The sequence below is a fragment of the Balaenoptera ricei genome, chromosome 1 (assembly GCF_028023285.1).
Source record: "Balaenoptera ricei isolate mBalRic1 chromosome 1, mBalRic1.hap2, whole genome shotgun sequence".
NCBI lineage: Eukaryota > Metazoa > Chordata > Mammalia > Artiodactyla > Balaenopteridae > Balaenoptera > Balaenoptera ricei.
In genome coordinates, this window is record NC_082639.1 from 45,567,006 (window position 1) to 45,586,918 (window position 19,913).

Consider the following 19,913-nt stretch of genomic DNA (forward strand, 5'->3'; position numbering starts at 1 on the left):
ACTATCTATGCTGACATATACACACAAGAGAGTTCTTTTCTATAGCAGAAAATCTTCAAAATTAATAACAACAACAACAACTGCACACACATGCATGGCATGCTATAGTTTATACAGCTCTTATCCATGCTCTTCTCTGAGCCTCACGCCAGCCCTGTGAGATAAGCAGGGCAGAGTAAAGGTCCCCTGGAAACTGAGGCTCAGAGGGGGATAGTGACTTGCCCATGGTCATCATAAAGTCAACAAGGCCTGGTCCTGCCCCCGTTGTGGGGTGCCCAAGCTGCTTCCCAGGGATGCCAGATGCCACGTCCCTACCCTCCCTGCTTACAGCAGCATCAGGACCACTATGGCAATGACCATGAGGACTCCAGCCAGGATGCAAAGGCCCAGGAAGACGATGTCACTGGTGTCCTGGGCCACCATGGCCACGGGGCCCTCCAGTGCCTCTGCCTCGTCCCTGGGTGGTGCCTCCTGAAGGTGCTCGGCCGTGGCAGCATAGGGCCCAAGCCAGTGGGAGCCGGACAGCAGGTGGACAGAGGCCTCCTTTCGCCTCGGCTCGCAGCGGACCTCGTATTCGTGGATGTCCTCCTGTCCACCCGCTGAGAAGTCGATGTACAGCACACTGACGATCACTGAAGTGTTATTTCTTCTCTGTGGGGGTCAAGGGGCACTTGCTCACACCTGAAGGGGCCAGGGCTGACCCTGTTTCCCTGGATATGTAGGCACTGAGTGCCAAGGGGGCAGAACTCCAGAGCCTGGTTTCCAGTCCCAGCTTGGCTACTGACTCCCTTCCCACTCAGAGCCTCAGTGTCCCCACCTGTAAAAGGGGCACTACGAGGGTGTCTGAAAGGACAATATATATTTGATGGGTTAGTGTTTGCTCTGGCTTGAAGCAGGTGGTGTCTATGAAAGGTAGTAACAGTAACAACAGGGACATTCGCCATGTTCCAGGCTCTGCATTTTGAGGGCATTATCTCATTTAATTCTCACAACAACCTTCTCTTATTGGTGCCATTAATATCCCCATTTGCCAGATAAGGAAAATGAGGCCCAGAGGTTAAACCCCTTGTCTGAGGTCACACAGCACACAATTGACAGGGAACGTATTCTCTTCCAGATCTGCCTGATTCTTAACTGTGCTCTTAGCCATCACACCTCACTCAAACCAAAGAATGTAGAACCAAAGGGGAGTTTCAGGACATCTAGTTCAATCTCCCTTCCTTGGCAATTTACAGATGTGGCTACTGAGGCCCAGCAAAGGTAGTAATTTGCCCAGAGCTAGATCCAGAAGCCGAGTCTCCTGCCTCCCAGTTAGATGCTCTGTCCCTGGTGTTACGCGACTTTCCTTCTGGAATCGTTTTGCCCAATTATGTCTGCAGCAGTTATGTGTCCCGTGGTTGAGTCCTGTTCAGCCCAGCAGCACCACCCCGGGGTTGGGAAGAGCCATTGAGGAGTGTGATGTGGGGAGCCTGTCACGCTGCTGCCCTCCCCACCCCCACGGATGAAGTAGGCAGGAGTTAGGACGCCCTGAGACAGTGGAGTGTTTGGGCTGGGGACTGAGGGACAGCATTTTGACGGGCAGTCTGGTGTGGTCTGGATTGGGGGCTGCAGTGATGCCGGGCTACTCTCCCCACCCACCCCTAATCTAGAGCAGCCGTTACACTCCTCAGGCCGCCCAGCTGCCCCTGTCCAGTCATGGCTCTTCTGAGCTGAGGCTTCTCTAAAAACCAAAGCTGCCTAGAACAGAGCAAACGGGCATGACCTGCAGGAAGCTGCCATCACTGGACACTGGGTGGTCCTTTTGGGGACGGCAGTGAAGGGGAATCACGGATCTGGAGTTTCATGGACTAGGTGACCTTGTGGGTCTCTCCCAACTCTGGGCTTCCAGAAGGCTCTGCGTCCACGTCCCCAGAGGAGCCTTCTGCATTGCGCCCTCAGCCTGTCTACCACCGCACCCTCTGAGGAGAACCGGTGTCCTGGACTTTTGTGACACAGAATCGGAAAAACAAAGACAGAACCTGAGAGTGGAAGGGGACCCAGTGAAAGGGCCGAAGTGAATCTACATAATAAAGAAGGGAGGGAGGGCTTCCCTGGTGGCGCAGTGGTTGAGAGTCTGCCTGCCAATGCGGGGGACACGGGTTCGAGCCCTGGTCTGGGAAGATCCCACATGCCGCGGAGCGACTAGGCCCGTGAGCCACAATTGCTGAGCCTGCGCGTCTGGAGCCTGTGCTCCGCAACAAGAGAGGCCGCAATAGTGAGAGGCCTGCGCACCGCGATGAAGAGGGGCCCCCGCTTGCCGCAACTAGAGAAAGCCCTCGCACAGAAACGAAGACCCAACACAGCCATAAATAAATTAAAAAAAAAAAAAAAAAAAGACAAAACATTGCCTATGGGAGTTAAAACATTAATTATAAAAAAAAAATAAAGAAGAAGGGAGGGAAAAATCACACAAAACAGGTGTGTGGGGAAGTTTCAGGGGTTTTTGATGAATGAGACTTGAGGAGGAAAGAAAGTCCACACAAATGTGGCGTTACGGTTATGAAATCAAGTCTCTGTGGTTTTAAAGAGATGCACAGATAGGTTGCCATGGCTTTTGGCCATTTGAACTGTGCATCTTTGAAAGCAACTCAATGCAGAGACTGGTCCTCATGGGTCTAGGACTTATAAGTGTTACACTAAGAATCCATGAGTCTGAGGTTCTCAGCTTTTATGTTTCCATGATATTGATGCCAAGATTCTATGATTATGTGGCTCCAGATTCTAGTGGTGGTTCTGTGACTTTGAGACCCTGAGTGTCTGTGAGTTCTTTGTTCTAGATTTCATGATTCCTTGCTTCTGGGGTTCTCTGTCTCCATCATTTTATGACTCTATGGAAAGTAGTTCTGCCCCCAAAGAAAACCGCAGGGGGATTTAGGGCATGGAGTAGAGGTGAGGGCAGATTATCTTGGCAGCTAAGACGGACTCCCACTTCTCCTCTACTCAGGTTAAAAGGATGGTGGCCGCCAGGAGGCTGGGGAAGCAGAGGGTGGACTTGAGGGGCCAGAGGCATACATTCGGTTAATGTTGGGTGGTGGGGAAATACGGTTTGCTGGAAAGCACGCGATTTCTGCCAAGGCAGTCTGACGAATTCCCAGATTCGTCACCAAGGCTGCGGTGTTGTCCCCGATGGAGACCACTGTGCCTTCTCCCCCTTTCCCCTTCCCAACCTGTCCCTGAGAATACAAACATCCAGGGTTCTTGGGCCACTGCCAGGTGACTTCTGAGGGCCCCAAGCCTGGGTTCTAGGCCTCCGAAATACAAGGATAGTAGAAAAACTTCATTTGTACACCTCACTGCCTTTGGAGGGAGGTGGATCCTGTCTCTTGAAGGGCCCCTTTGTTTTGCGGAGCCCAGCAATGGATTTGGATCACAAGGTTGGGGAGGGGGTGGGCAGGAGGCAGCAGCACTCAAACAGCTCTGTGCATTAGAGGGGTGGGGACCGGGTGGCCCTGGGGAGCTCCAGTGGGGAGGGGGGGCAGCAGGAAGGCCCCCAGGAACAGTCAGTTCACAGGACCTTGAGGGAGGGGCCTCCAGTAGGGGCTTTTGGCTGTCACCAGCTTGTGCAGCAGGACACCTCTTCTCTGTCTCCCCTACCTGAGTTCTTTGTTGTGTCTACACTGAGCAAGTTTGTTGAGGTAAAATCAAAAGAGGCTGAGTTCTGCATCCTGGCTTGTGGGGTGACCAGAGCCAGGAAGAGAAGCTGAATTCTCAGGTCTGGCAGGTGCCTCTCCCCAGGGATCAGAGCCCCTCCCTCGTGCCTGCCCTCCTCCCCCAGCCCCTACCTGAGACTCGGTGCCGCAGGTGTCAAAGCGGGCCTGGATCCGGAAGTTGCTGCCGACTTCCTGAGCAGCACAGCTCCGGCTGCCCAGGTAGACTTTGGTCCGTTCTAGAGGGGCCAGTGCCTGCGCGGAGATCAGGATCTGGAAGTCCGTGCGGGAGCAACTCACGTTCATGGGGACCACTGAGGATGGATGGGAGCGGGGAGCTGGAGGCCATGGGGGCAGGCGGTCTGGCCCCCACCCTCTCCAAGCCCCTATCCAAAGGGTGGTGGATGGAGAACTGAGACCCAGAGAGGGGATGGCTCTTAAGCAGTCCTACGAGGACGTTTTACACGCGTTACTCCATTTAACTCCATCAAACTATGAGCCCCAGGGCAGGCCTCGTGCCTACTTCTCAGCGTCCTCTGAGCCAGCACAGAGCTTGGCAGGTGCAGTGAATGCTGAACAAACGACTGACTGACTGAATGAATGAATATTCTTAATCAGAATGAAAGCTATTATTTGCTGATCATGTTTGCCATATACCAGGCAATTCATTTAATCATTTGACTAGTATTTATGGCCCACTATGTGCAGGCACTATTCTAAACACCAGATACAGAAATGAAAAGAAAAAAACCAGCCACAAATGCCTACTCTCTTGGAGCTTACATTCTAGTTGAGTGAGGAGGCAGTAAATATGTAAGATACACCTAAGCGTCAGAGTAGTCTGAAGGAAAATCAAGCAAAAAAGAAAGACGGGGAGCGGGGAGAGCAGAATGTGTGTGGGTAAGGGTTGCGGTGGCTGCAGTTTGAAAAGGGTGGTGAAGGAAGCCCCACTCTCCCTCCCCATGATGACCCCTTGAAGTGGACATGACTAAATGCATTTGAAAGTTTTGGAACCCGGAGCTCTGAGAGGTGAAATTGTCAGCAGTGGCTAAGCCAGGATTTTAATCATTGCGTCTGTAAGATCGCACAGTTCCTGGTCTCTCCACCTTATGTGGTGGCCCCCTGCAGCCCCTCCCAGCCAGGCCTGTGTGACTCTAAGTGTCTGGGATCGTGAGAGCCTGTGTGTGTGAGCACGCGTGTGTGTACGGGGGCAGTGCTTGCTGGGGCAGGGGTGAGGGTAGGAGGAAGGAAGCAGGGTGGCTGGCGGGAGGAAAAGGAAAGAGCTGGTAGGCAGAGGTCTGGAAATCTCAACCTCTCTCCGGGAAATGCCTCAGACATATTTCAGCCTCTGGTGTCTGGGCAGTCGGGGATTTATGGGCCCGCCATCTCCCACGATGATCTTGGCGATGCTGAACTGTGTGTCACCCCTGATTGATGCTGAGGCTGTCCTCCAGCCGGGAGGCCGCCTGCAGCCTGGGCCACATCTGGAGCCTGGCCCAGCATTAGTGCCGTGTCTGACCCTGGGCTCCCACAGGCATCTGGGCTCCCACAGCCATCGGGGAGGTGCCTTTGGAGGCACCAAAAGGAGAAGGAGCTTGTCCAAGATCACATACAGCTGGGAGAGGACCCAGAGCAAGACCATCAGAGCAAAAGGGACTTTACAGCTCCTTCAGCTGATATCTTCATTTTACTGAGACCCTCAGAGAGAAAGCTACTTGCCAGCTAGCTGTGGCAGAGCCCCATGGCACCTGGCTCTCTGAGTGCACTCCGGGAAAGGGGTCGCTCTAACAGAGGGACAGGTCTCCTCCAGGTTTATGTATGGAGATGACTGAGGCCCACAGAGGGAGCATCTGCCCAGGTCACTTTGCTGCCACTAGCTTGCTGCAGCTCTACTGTTTCCCTTCACCATTGCTGGGCCCCCAAACTCCTCTTGCACATGGGTAAGGAAAGAGGAAGAAGGACTTCCCTGGTGGCACAGTGGTTAAGAATCCTCCTGCCAATGCAGGGGACACGGGTTCAAGCCCTGGTCCAAGAAGATCCCACGTGCTGTGGCGCAACTAAGCCCATGCGCCACAACTATTGAGCCTGCGCTCTAGAGCCCGCGAACCACAACTACTGAAGCCCGCACGCCTAGATCCCATGCTCCACAACAAGAGAAGCCACCGCAATGAGAAGCCTGCGCACTGCAGAGAAGAGTAGCCCCCGCTCGCTGCAACTAGAGAAAGCCTGTGCGCAGCCACGAAGACCCAACGCAGCCAAAAATAAATAGAAGGAAAGAAAGAAAGAAAGAAAGGAAGGAAGGAAGGAAGGAAGGAAGGAAGGAAGGAAGAAAGAAAGAAAGAAGGGAAGGAAGAAAGAAAGAAGGGAAGAAAGAAAGAAGAGGAAAGACCTTTTTTTTTTTTTGGTTGCACCGTGTGGCATGCAGGATCTTAGTTCCCTGACTAGGGATCAGACCTGTGCCTCCTGCATTGGGAGCACGGAGTATTAACTACTGGACCACCAGGGAAGTCCTGAGGAAAGATCTTTTGAATGCAGACCAGGACTGAGACACATAAGGGAAAGAAATCCACAGTCAGCAAGGATGCCCTCCGAGGCAGGCACTGTGACCTGTGTTACCTCATTTCATCTTAAAGACCACCTGTCTAGAACATTCATCAACCCCTCCTACAGGTGAGCACCATTGGATGGTCAGTTAATGGCAGCATTTGGATGTGGCCCCCGTCCATCTGAGCTCAGTCCTGGGCCTCCTCCCCAGGCCCTGCTTAGCCACACAAAAGGCAAGGGTGTGAGTTCTAGCCTTGGCTGTGCCACCCACTGCCTGTGTGACAGCAGTGAAAGTCGTTTCCTCTCTGCACCTCTGTTTCTGCACCTGCACAACAAGAGGCTCTAGCTTAGTCAGGCAGAGGGCAAAATGGGTCCAGAGCACAGGCATTTCTGGGACCATGGCCCAGGGAAGGGTGATGAGAGGAGGGGATAGATGATAGCTGCTGTCAGCTGGCAAATCTAACTAGCACTATGGAGGATGGAAAAGCTGAGTGCCAAGTTCCCTAGCCAGCTCTTCATCTAGGCATGGCCACATGACCAAGTTCAAAATAATGAGAACAAGAAGATGTCTTTTGAGGGCTTCCGAAAATGCTTTTACTTTCCTGATAAAGGAACAATTGTGGCTGGCACCTCCCCTACCCTCTTCCAGCCTTGAACATGGACATGATGCCTGGAGTTGTGGCAGCCATCTTGTAGTCATGAGGTCAAGAGAATCCCAGACATACCAGCTGGGACACTGTTGAGTCCCTGAACCAATACAGCAGCTGCCTAGCTCTAGGCTTCTTGTTATGTAAGGAAACCAAATGTCATTTTTTCAAATCTCTGTCAGTCAGGACTTATGACTGTACAAGCAAGGTTGGTCGGCATCTCCATGATTTTATCAATTGTTTTCCATAAATAGTATTACCATATCTTGTGTATTACCCCTGGATACAGAGGATTAATCATAGTACAAGAGAGGCCAGGGGCCCATGGAGGAAGGTGACAGATAGGGAGGAATTAGGAATTGTGGATTTGGAAGCTGGAAAAATAGGGCACTGTAATAGTGAAAATAAGCAAGGGCCATATTGATATAGCCTCAGAGGTCCCAGGGCGGGAGTTGGCAGTTGTGTAGCCAACTGAGAAGTTGGTGAGATGGAGCAAGGAGGCTGCAAAGACCAGGAACCCCGGCCTCACCTTCCCCCACCAGCACACCCATACCCTCAACCCCAGCTGACCTCCAATGTAGGCCACAGAGAAGCCCCTGTGGGTGGTGCTACGGTCTGTGTGCAGCAGAAGCAGGAGCTGGTTGTGGCTCGAGGTGACCGGTGGTGGCAGGTGGTGGCCACACCAACTCCCCAGCAGGGGCGCCTCCTCGCTGGCCCCGTCGAAGGCTGTCAGATGGTCAAAGTCACAGGTCCTGGTCAGGCTGTTGGGCCCCTCCAGTTCCAGGTCCAGGAAGAACACTTTGACCCGGTAGCCAAGAGGCAGGCGGATGGTCCAGTGGCACCGGATGTGGTTGGGGTAGGAGCTGGGGTACTGTGGGCTGGAGAAGTTGCCCCGCACCGCCGTGTATACCTCCTGGCATTCTCCTGGATTGGGGAGAGCAGGACAGAAGGAGCAATGGTGAGAAGGGTGTAGACTGTCACCCTCTGCAGCTACAGCTTGGGCAGTAGGCACTAAAGGGTCCTAAAACCACCCTGGCAGGTTGTCGGCACCATGGCCAGAAGACCAGACAACTGATCCCAAAGCCTGCTTTAAACTGAAACTAGCTGAAAGCTGAGACTGTCATTCCAATTGGTAAACCACTTCATGAGTGTTGACCCTGATAGGAATTCAGTAACAATGCCTAATACCTGTCCTCGGAGTTGAGTCCAACTTGGACTTGACAGACAAGGTGGTTCATGACCTGACCTTGCCCTTTTTCTCCCTGCCCCTCATCCAGCCCTACCTTCCAGCCTCACCAAACATTTCCTAGTAATACAAGCACACAAACCCTCTCTGTCCTCCATGCCTCTGCACATACTGATCCCTCTGCTTGGAACACCCTTCCCTTTCTTCTGCCACTGGCTTACACCTTCAAAGCACTGCTCAATTCTCTCCTCCTCCAGGAAGTCATCCATGATTCTTACTGTTAGACAGCACAGATCACAGTGCATTGTCATTGTCTGTTTCCTTCTTTATCTCCTCCACCAGACAGTTTACTTCCCAATGGTTCATTCATTCATTCGTACAAACATTAATTGAATACCCTCTATGTAGCAGGTACAAAGATAAGTCCATAGGAACTCACAGTCAAGCAGAGGAAATCAGCATGCAAACCAGGTACAGAAGTGATGTGTTAGATCATTGCTATGAGAAAACTTCTCTAAGGAGTTGAAGGAAGGGAATAATTCTGAGTGAATCAAGGAGCCTTCCCAGAGGAGGTGACATGCTTGTGCCTTGGCATCGGCCAGACGGGAAAGGGTGTGCTAGAACATTTCAGGCAGAGAAAGAGCAGGAAGTGTAAGGCCCAGAGGCAGAAGAGTACAACCCCTCCCTGCCCCGCCGCAAGTGTGATGGGGAGGCAGGAGCCCAGCACACACAGCGCACTCAGGGTGTAGCTCCGGCCCTCCTACCTGAGAAGTAGTAGGCCTTGAAGCCCCGGCCCCCGATGTTAAAGTCAGACTTGAAGACCACCTGCAGCTCGTGGCCCAGCGACACGAGCGTGGGGGGCCTGGAGCTGCCGCAGTAGTGGTGCCCACGGGTGGGGCCGGGCCCCCCAAGCACAGCCACATAGTCGTAGGTGCACTGCTCACTGCCCTCCACCTGGAAGTCCACGAAGACCAGCTTGACGGTGGCGGGGCCAGCGGCTCGGATCACCCAGCGGCACTCCACATTGTTGGGGTAGTTGTTGGGGTGCTCGGGGCTGGTGAGGACCCCCGACAGGCCCGTCAGGACGCCACCACACGCATCTGCAAGGGAGTCCACTTGAACCGAACTTTCTCCCTCCCTGTGGCTCCCCCATCTCCTCCCTTGGGAAATGCCATGCCCACAGGTGTTCACAGGAATCTTGTCACCACCCACTGAGCACTTGGTAAGTGACAGGCACAGGCCATCTTTCTAGGTCATCACCATAACCCCATGAGGAACGCACCGTGGTTTCCCCCATTTTACAGCTGAGAGACTGGAGGCAGAGAGAAGTTAAATAACTTACCTGTGTGAGTTGGGCTTCACCCAGGCTGAGCCTGAGACAAGGATTTGAGCCCAAGTAGTTTATCTGGGAGAGACAGAGGACCGCAGATGGGCAGCAAGGGAGAGAGGGTGGGGGAGCGGGGGCATTCCCCAGAATCGAGGCTGAGGGCCGCTGGGGGTAGAGGTGACCTGCCAAAGCTTCGGAAAAAGCCCTGAAGCAAAGAGATGTGGAGATTGGCAAGAGCCATTGCAGTGGCAAGGCCCCAAGGGACAGGGCAGGACCCTGACAGCAGGTCACACCCCTGGTATCAGGGAGGGCAGGATTTGACTAACTTCAGAGTCTGTGCACTTGATCTTATCAGTCTCACTGTCCCCTCCTACCAGGCCAGTGGAGCATAGAGGCTGAGGCACCTGAGACCAGGAACATTATCAAATCTCCCGAACAGATGAGGAAACTGAGGCTTAGAGGGAGGATCTGAAGGAGTAGAGATGGGCTTGAAGTCTGAAGACAGGTCTCCTCTCAGCTCAGTCTTCTATTGCTGTGTGACCGTGGGCAAGTAACTCAGCCTCTCTGAGCCTCATGGGAATATTAGAAATCATAAGACCTGTTCAGACTGATCCACCATGCCCAGACTCATGCAGAGTTTAAGAAGTTTCTGGTGAAAACCCTTTGGAACCCAGTGTAGCCAGTACAACTGGGAGCTAGGTGATAATGAATGCCAGGACTAGCTGGAGGCCACCAGCAGGGAGGGGCACACTCGGTTGTGTCTCCTGAGACTCCAGAATCTCACTCCATGGCATGGCTGTGTGAACAGAGCACTGTGCTGGGCGGCTACGGACTTGTCTTCTTGTCCCAGTTTCCGCTTCCCAGATGTGTGACCTTGGGAAGGCACATTCCCTCTCTGGTCTCAGGTGTATTGTTTGTCAAATGAGAGGGCAGGTTTTGACAGTCTGTGAGATCCTGTCTGCTGTCAACACCCTTAGCAGAGACTTTCAAAATGTGTTCTGGGGCTCCACAGTGGCCCCAGGGCATCTATTTGCAGACATCTGGTGTAAATGTCATTCTTTTTCTGTATTCAAACTATTTTTTAATTCAATGAAAGATAGCATCCACAGTCACATATCTTATATGTAAAAATTTAACTAATCAGAGGACATCAATATTTACTTATGTTTTCAGTGACTGGCTTATAATAAGTAAATGTTAAAAATACGAACTTATAAATGCTTACAACAAAAATGCTGCCTTTGGGACTTCCGTGGTGGTGCAGTGGTTAAGAAGCCGCCTGCCAATGCAGGGCACACGGGTTTGATCCCTGATCCAGGAAGATCCCACATGCCACGCAGCAACTAAGCCCGTGCGCCACAACTACTGAGCCGTCGCACCACCACCACTGAGCCCTCGTGCCACAACTACTGAAGCCCACACACCTAGAGCCCGTGCTCCACAACAACAGAAACCGCCGCAATGAGAAGCCCACGTACCGCAACGAGGAGTAGTCCCCGCTCACCACAACTAGAGAAAGGCCACGCACAGCAACGAAGACCCAACGCAGCCATAAATAAATAAATAAATAAATAAATAAAAATTTATTTTAAAAAAATGCTGCCTTTATCTCTTTTACATATCAGGGATTAACATAAGGTTCCATTTTATATAAGGGTACTCCTGTTTTAAAAAATATTAGAAAACATTGCACATAGTATTATAACTTTGATACCCTAAGAGTCTAAAAATCTAGGGATCTAAAACTCCACTGCTATGATTAGATCGGTCTGTGGTTCTTGTGTTTTACCATTCTACAATACTATGCCTCCAAAGCCAGTGGGAGCGGGTGTCTGGCTTTGGAGGCATAGAACTGTATGCACCCTCGCCCCGGCTCTGATTGCTGCTGGTGAACCCTGTGCACCAGGAGCCTCTGTGGAGCCTATTGCTTGAGCTGTTGTGAGGAAGACCTTTGGTTTTGGCCTTGGGAGAAGGTAGGAGGTCTGAGTCTGTGCAGAGAAGCCTGAGGAAAGAGGGATGAGTCAAGGAGAAAGAAAGTCAAAGAGGGTGAAGCCTCTGCTCTCCTCACTAGCCTGAGGGGTAGGCTCCAAGCCTGGCTGGGGGAGGGAGGGGTTAGGGACCACGATAGGTATAGGAGGCGAGCTCAGGAAAGGCTTTGGGAGGGAGCGCGTCACCAGCTCCACACAGACGCTCATGCACCTTGCACTCACGAGGACATGATGGGGAGGGGGAGAGAATCCTGTGCCCATGACATGAGATGCCACAGAGGGGTCAGCAGCAGTGGCAGCATGGTGTCCCCTCCGGTGTCCCCTCCAGTGTCCTGATGCCATGTATGGGGTGAGAAGGACAAGGATAGGAGAGCGCGAGAGGCCTCATTCCTGAGCACAGTGTGACCCTCCGAGGACTCCCGGAATAACGGAGGGAGACGTGGGGAGTGTTGCCATGAAGGTGGGAACACACAACCACCAAGATTACCAACAGAAAAAAAAAAAAAAAGACTACCAACAGAGGCTGCCTTTGCCCCGTGTGCTATGAGAGCAGGGGCATCCAGGTTAAAGAGCAGCCTACATGCTAAGATGCTGAGACCCTGCCCGTCACCTTACCCCGCCGCCCTCCCCCCATCCCCACCCAGGGCCACCCTCTCCACTGCCAAGTCCCCCTTGCCTTTCTGGTAGCCCGCAGAAAAGCCTCGGCTGGCCACGTGCTTGTCTGAGTGGAAGACCACAGACATGACGTGCCAGGAGGAGGCGAAGGGTGGTGGGGGCACCTGGCCGCAGAACCTCCCCAGCAGGTTGCCCTGGTCCCCGGAGGCCCCATTGTAGATCTCAAGGAAGTCGAAGCTGCAGGTGTCATGGTACTCCAGGTCGAAGGCGTGGAAGGTGAGCAGCACGGAGGATCCCTCAGCCACCACGATCAGCCAGCTGCACTCCGTGTTGTAGGGGTAGAGCCTGGGGAAGTTGGGGCTGGAGAAGTTTCCAGAAGGTGCTGAGAGCACACCCCCACATTTGACACCTGTGGTGAGAGGAAAGAATGTCTCAGAGTCAGTCCTGGGGTCTTGGGTGGTGGCCCAGCTCCAAAGCGGGTTCTTTGGGATGGGATGAGGGAGCATGAGGTCATGGCCCTAAGTCAATTCACTTATTCATGTAGCTGTTCATTCATTTATTTAGTCTTCAAATACTTGCCAAACATTCTTTTATTCATTCAAGAAATATTGTTTGAGTGCTAAGCATTGTTTTAGGTGCTGGGGTTACAGCAGGAACAAATAGACTAAAATTCTGGTGGGGAAGACAAACAATAAACGTAATAAGGAAAATATAGAGCATATTACTAGTGATAAGTGACCTGGAGAAAAGTAAAGCAGGGAAAGGAGACAAGAAGTGTCAGGTGGGACTATAGTTTTAGATAAAATAGTACCAAATGCTAGGCACTAGAGATGTGCATTGGGGAATTTGAAAATTAAAAATAATATTACCTGCTCCCATCCTGAGTGAAAATGTGCACAGTCTACTACAAAGTTAAAACTACATTCTTTTTTATTATTATTATTTATTTATTTATTTATATTTTTGGCTGCGTTGGGTCTTTGTTGCCGCGCGCCGCGCACGGGCTTTCTCTAGTTGTGGCGAGCGGGGGCTACTCTTTGTTGCAGTATGCAGACTTCTCATTGCAGTGTCTTCTTTTGTTGCAGAACCCGGGCTCTAGTCATGCAGGCTTCAGTAGTTGCGGCACGTGGGCTCAGTAGTTATGGCACACGGGATTAGTTGGTCCGCGACATGTGGGATCTTCCTGGACCCGGGCTCGAACCCGTGTCCCCTGCATTGGCAGGTGGATTCTTAACCACTGCGCCACCAGGGAAGTCCCCAAAACTACATTCTTATATGTGCATATTTGCTTATATTTTGAAAACAATGGAAGGAAACTAATAAAAATTGTTCTCTGACACGGGAAGATGTAAGCCAAAGGGAGGAAACAGGCGTGACCGCTAGACCTCTTTAAACGCAATTTATTTTATAATTTTAACTTTATAATCATGAGTAATTTTTAATATAATTTTTAAATTATCAAAAATATTTAAGTAACCCATATGCCAAACTAAAACAAATAAGCTTAACTATATGTCAAGTTGGAGGCACATTCACATGGGAAAAACGATTTCAAACGATGTTGAACTACACTATTTTGACTGTGCCTTCCTAGTGGAATAGATCCCAAGAACAAAATGAAACACAAAGAAATATTAAACTATATTCAGTAGACTTACTATTAGTAGTAATAGTGAATACTGTTATTTTACAATATTTTATATATTGGAATAAAGGAAGTATGTTAATGTCAATAGAAACTAAGATTTTGCAGTGTAAGAGGAGAGCGATACAAGTATAAAATTAAAACACTAAGTAGAACTCTTGAGATCCTTGATTTGAATTGAAAACATCAGTACGAATTTGATTTATTTTTATTTCTAAAAATATTTATTTCCTAGCTTTGTTCATTAAAAACTCTAAAAGCAATGATATTCCGGTAGTATTTGTACCACTTGGACTTAGATTAGGATTATTATGTCCAACTAAATTAGATTAGGATCATTATGTCCAACTAAAATGAAGCAGGGCTCCTTAGAGAAATAGTTAGTCTAGGGCAGTAAATATACAAAACACACCTGGGATATCTTGTCACACCAGAATGTAAAGAAACTATCGGAACTGCTGGAATTGTGTCAAAAGACACAGAAACCTTGAAGGGGCTCCCACTGGCTAAAGAAGGTATACTTTGAACTTCAAAAAAATTTATTGCAGGGACTTCCCTGCGGTCCAGTGGTTAAGACTCTGCGCTTCCAATGCAGGGGGCGCGAGTTCGATCCCTGGTCAGGGAACTAAGATCCCACATGCCACGGGGAGTGGCCAAAAAAAAAAAAATTTATTGCAGTGGGTTGAAACCCATCAAATATATAAAAATTCATGAATTCATAATACAACTAAAAGAAATTAAAAAGGAACTTATTGATTTCCTTTAGAGATTGCTCGGGCACGAACTCATTTTCTTCTTGATACGTGGAGAAAGAATTAAGCATTTACTTTGCCTTTCCTGTTACAAACTATATATATCAGGATAACCAAATAGCTGATGAAGAAAAATTGTTATTTAAAGAAGACTACAGAAAGAATAACAACATTAGAAAAACATAACTTTGCAAACCTTAATGAAATCATCATTATCATTGTCTGTTCTAATCACTGAGAAAAAAGGTAAATGATGAGAGGTAAAACCTAGATGGTTGAGTAGATAAATATTTTCTGTAAAATTCTTTCACCTTTGCTAATGTATGAAAATTTTTATAATTAAAAAATGCCAAAAAAGTTACCTTTATAGGGAACTTTATAATGGATGGATCAGGCTAACAACCCCTGAACTCACTGACCAATCTTAACGTCAAAGTGAAACACTGGATAATCGGTGCCCTGATGAAACACCTGTAACATCTTCTTGGGGGAAAAAAAAAGGAACCTTTATCTAATGGAGTCTCTGGATCTGTCTACAAGTTAGAGTGAATATGGAAGCTAGAGGAACAATCTAAATGACACCGTGAGGACACATTCGGTCAAGTCCAGAATGTGGGAAATTCTAATGACCAAGGTGCTTCAACAGTAAGTAAGGTTGTGGGGGGGAGACACAACTGTTATATTAAAAAAGACTCAACTAGAAGAAAACATAGGAGGTAAGCTCCTTAACACTGGTCTTGGCAATAATTTTTTGGATTTGACACCAAAGGCAACAAAAGCAAAAATAAACAAGTGGGACTACGTTGAATTAAAAGCTCTGCACAGCAAAGGAAACCATCAATAGGGACTTCCCTGGTGGCGCAGTGGTTAAGAATCTGCCTGCCAATGCAGGGGACACGGGTTCTGAACCCTGGTCCAGGAAGATCTCACATGCCGCAGAGCAACTAAGCCTGTCAGCCACAACTACTGAGCCTGCGCTCTAGAGCCCAAGAGCCACAACTACTGAGCCTGCGTGCCACAACTATTGAAGCCTGCACACCTAGAGCCCCTGCTCCACAACAAGAGAAGCCACCGCAGTGAGAAGCCCGCGCACTGCAATGAAGAGTAGGCCACGCTCGCCGCAACTAGAGAAAAGCCCACGCACAGCAGAGAAGACCCAACACAGCCAAAAATAAATAAATAAATAAATATAAAGAGGAAGGCTTCCAACACTTCACCATTAAAAAAAAAAAAAATGAGTAGAGGACTTCTCTGGTGGCGCAGTGGTTAAGAATCTGCCTGCCAATGCAGGGGACACGGGTTTGAGCCCTGGCCCGGGAAGATCCCACATGCTGTGGAGCAACTAATCCCATGCGCTACAACTACTGAGCCTGTGCTTTAGAGCCTGCGAGCCACAACTACTGAGCCCGCATGCCTAGAGCCCATGCCCTGCAACAAGAGAAGTCTGTGTGCTGCAACGAAGAGTAGCCCCCAGTTGCCGCAACTAGAGAAAGACCGTGCAGCAACGAAGACCCAACGCAGCCAAAAATAATAAATAAATAAAATAAAATAAATTTTAAAATGTAAAATAAAAATAAAATGAGTAGAGAAACTGAATAGGCAGTTTTCCAAAGAAGGCATACAGATGACCAACAGGTACATGAAAAGGTGCTCAACATCACTAATCATCAAGGAAATGCAAATCAAAACCTCAATGAGATATCACCTCCCATCTGTTAGGATGGCTATTATGTAAAAGACAAGAGAGTAACAAGTGTTGGCAACGATGTGGAGAAAAAGGAACCTTTGTGCACAGTTGGTAGGAATGCAAACTGGTGCAGCCTCTATGACAAACAATATGGAGGCTTCTCAAAAAATTAAAAATAGAACTCCATATGATCCAGCAATTCCACTTTGGGTATATTTAAAAGGAAATGGAAACAGGGTATCAAAGAGTTATCTGCATTCCCATCTTCATTGCAGAATTATTCACAATAGCCGAGATATGGAAACAACCTACGTGTCCATCAACAGATGAATGGAGATACATATGACATGGAATATTATTCAGCCTTGAAAAAGGCACCCATCCTGCTATTTGCAGCAACATAGATAGACCTTGAGGGCATTATGCTAAGTGAAATAAGCCAGACAGAGAAAGACGAATACTGCATGGTATCACTTATATGTGGAATCTAAAACGTCAAACTCATAGAAACAGAGAGTAGAAAAGTGGTTGCCAGGGGAGAAGTCGATTAAAAAAGAGAGAGAGAGACTGAGAGAGAGAGAGAGAGGGAGGCATACTTGAGTCAAATATCAACCAAAAGCAATGTGTGGACCTTGTCTGGATTCTGAGTTGAACAAAAAAATTGCAATGGGATTTTTTTTTTTTTTTTGCCGTAATGGGGAAAATTGAACATGAACTGAGTATTAGATAAAATTAAAGAATTATTATATCATTATAATAATATTGGGAATATCTATCTATCTATATATCTGTTAGATATACTCTGAAATATTTATGGGTGAAATAGTGTGATATCTGAGATTGTCTTTAAATTTCTCCAATCTGCCCCCCTAAAATGGGGGTAGGGGTAGGATAGAAGAGCCAAGAAAGGCAGAATGTTGATAACTGTTGAAGATGGTTGATGGAGACATCGAGATTTATTATACTATTTTCTCCACTTTGTGTGTGAAAATTTTCATAGTTAAAAGTTGAAAAAAATGACCTTCTCAGTGAGGCTTTCCCCAACCACCCTATTTACAATTGAAATCCTCTCCCCATCCCTGTACCTCTTCTCTCCCTTTTCTGCTTTATTTTCTCCATAGCACCCATCACCGTCAAATGTACTATTTATTTCCTTATTTGTTTGGTTCACTGCCAAGTCTCTCTCCACAAAACTGTCAGCTCTATGAGAGCAGGGATTCTCGTCTATTTTGTTCTCTGCTGTCTCCCAAGCACCTAGAAGAGCTCCTGGTACAAAGCAGGTGCTCAGTGTATATTTGCTGAGTGAATGAATCAGTGAACAATCTTATATCATCCTCACAATATCCCCATAAAATAGGCAGTGCAGGTGTTATTGACTCCATTTAACAGATGAGAAACTGAGGTCCAAAAAGGAAGTTACTGCTGTAGCTGACATCTCCTGTTTTGTTCCACCCAGTCCTCATTCCTTCACCTCTTGTAAGAACATGCCCTCGATTTTAGACACTGCTCCCTTCCCTTGTCTCCATGTGGTAACCCTCCCTCGTCTTTCCCAGGCCCACAGGAGGACACAGGATCCTAGCTGGGCAATCCTGGGGCCCCCAGCACTGCCACAGTGACTGGCCTGTGGGGTGGCCCTGTGCCACCAGAGTCCTGCTGCTGAGTTCCTGGGTGAGAACCCTTTCCTGCCTGGTACCTAAGCCGGGAGTGAGAGCCCTGGGTGGACCCCGCTCAGGGCCCATTGAGAGAGCTTGTCAGCAAATGGCAAGAACCATGTGAAAAGAGGAAATGGCCCAGAACCCAAGCTGCCCAACTCAGCTATACTCCCGCCTCCCTGGCACCAGCCACTGCATTTCTCTTCTTGCTTAAACTCATCCAGATTAGGTTTCTGTCCCTTGCAACCAGAAGCATCCTGAAGAATATACTTAACCAAAGTTCCTGTAAGAGAGACACATTTGCCAAGCATGTGCCCTGTACAGGCCTGTGCTGACTCAAAATGGGCCCCTTCCTGGGGAGCTCCCAGTTGTGGGGTAAGATGGGGGGAGTTAGGCAAATGAGACAAAGCCATGTGGCGCGATTGTGCTGGGGCCACACGGGCTCTGGGGTCCAGAGGGAGGGGGGCAGTCTTGCCAGGGCCAGCACTGTTAGGGGAGGGACACAGGGGAGTTGATGTTTGAGTTTGGCTAGAAGGAGCAAGAAGGCTTTGTGAGTTGGGAAAGATTTGGAGGGAGGAAATGGCATGAATAAAGGCTCAGACTCACAATCACTTAGCCTACCTGAGCCTCACTCACGCATCTGTGAAATGGGGATAATGACCTTGCTGGGCGGCTGTGAACACGGATGAGAGAAAGCAGTGCAGAGGCTACAAGATGCACATCCAGTTCACATCAGGGCTCCCTGCCTGGCCCTGGGGGCAGGCCAGGGTGGGAGCAATGTCTGATTCATGCCTCTATGGCAAGAGGACAGAGGGATATCCTGTTCATTGCCTGTCCTTGTCCTTCCCCCGGCCTTGCCCATTGGATGGGAAAAGCCGTGAGAAGGTTGGAGCAGAACTCCTGGTGGCCCAGGAGGCCCTGGGTCCCAGCACAAGTAGAGGCCTTGTCCGGCAGGCACCCTGAACTCCAGGGTCACCCCAAGGCCACTGAAGCCCCAGTGGCTAGAAATGGGAACAGTTAGCTTCTCCCACCACCCAGGCATGGGGTGAGACACCTGGGTGCCCAAGCCATCTCTGCCACCAACTAGGTGACTGGAAAGTTGCACTTCCTTCCTGAGCCCCCCTTGAATCTGCAGGAAGACAAGGCACTGGCAACTGCTGGCTGAGCCCCTGCTACACACACGCCCCTTGAAGACGGGTGAAGTGATATTGCCCTGGCTTCTCAGACAGGCACACAGTGCTCAGAGGGCTGGAGCAGCACAAAGCAACCCGGGACCAGGGTGCCAGCAGAGGGTTCTAAGATCTCCAAGGGGGGAGTTTCTGAGGCTGATGAAGGGATGCAGAAGTCTTCCTGGAGGAGATGGTGTTTGACCTGAGCTTGATGGATGAGCCAGATGTTCTCAGGTGGAAAAAGAGAAAAGGGACCTTCCAGGCAGAGGGCACAGGGGGTGAAAGCCCTGAGAGTGGAGCATCTCCAGGAGGGGGTGTGATCCTCTGCCAGAGCATGTGATGCCCGAGGGACTCTGGGAACCGAGGCTGGTTGTTATATAGAGATTGGAGCCAAACCTGGGAAGGCACTGAATGCCTTTATAAGGAACTTTGATTTCACTTGGCTGGCGATGGGAAAGTACAGCAGGCTCTCAGGAGGAAAATAAGGACTCATTCCAGCAACAAATCTTTAATCGTTCTCTGAGCCATTCCCTTCGCCCTTGGTAAGCATGTAGTCTTGGACAGGTTACTTAACCGCCCTCTTCCTCAGTTTCCTCATCTGTAAAAAGGAGGACTAATACCCACTTTGAAGTTGTGAAGATTAAATGCATTCATACGTGGAAAGCACCCAGCACATAGTAGGCACTTGATAAATATTGTCTTTCCCCATCTCAGAAGCAATACATCCTCAACTCGGCCAACTGCCCCCAAAAGGGCCTTCCGCTTTCTGGCCTTCCACATGGAAACCTCCTGAGACCCCGCTGCTACCTGCCACCCCTCTGCCCCCCTCCAGGTTTCCTGCCTGTCCCCAGCAGCTCCTACCTTTCATGGCTTGGGCCCTGGGGACTGGGCCCAGCAGTGTCACTGCCAGCAGCACACAGAACTCCAGCTCTGCCAGCATCTCCTCGCTGGGGGCCCCGCAGGTCTGCCGAGCTCGGGGCAGGCCAGGACCTGAGGGTCTGGAGCAGGGGAAAGA

General features: G+C 49.6%; 1 protein-coding gene across 1 annotated transcript; it reads right to left on the reverse strand.

The window, feature by feature from the left end:
* Positions 1-324: 324 nt before the first annotated feature.
* CDCP2 (CUB domain containing protein 2) lies at positions 325-19,838 on the reverse strand. The gene is made up of 6 exons (XM_059898681.1): positions 19,760-19,838; positions 12,055-12,402; positions 8,828-9,163; positions 7,448-7,801; positions 3,822-4,000; positions 325-651 (listed from the first exon to the last, which is right to left on the reverse strand). The coding sequence occupies exons 1-6, from the start codon at positions 19,836-19,838 to the stop codon at positions 325-327; spliced, it is 1,623 nt and encodes a 540-aa protein (XP_059754664.1).
* Between the last annotated feature and the right edge of the window lie 75 nt (positions 19,839-19,913).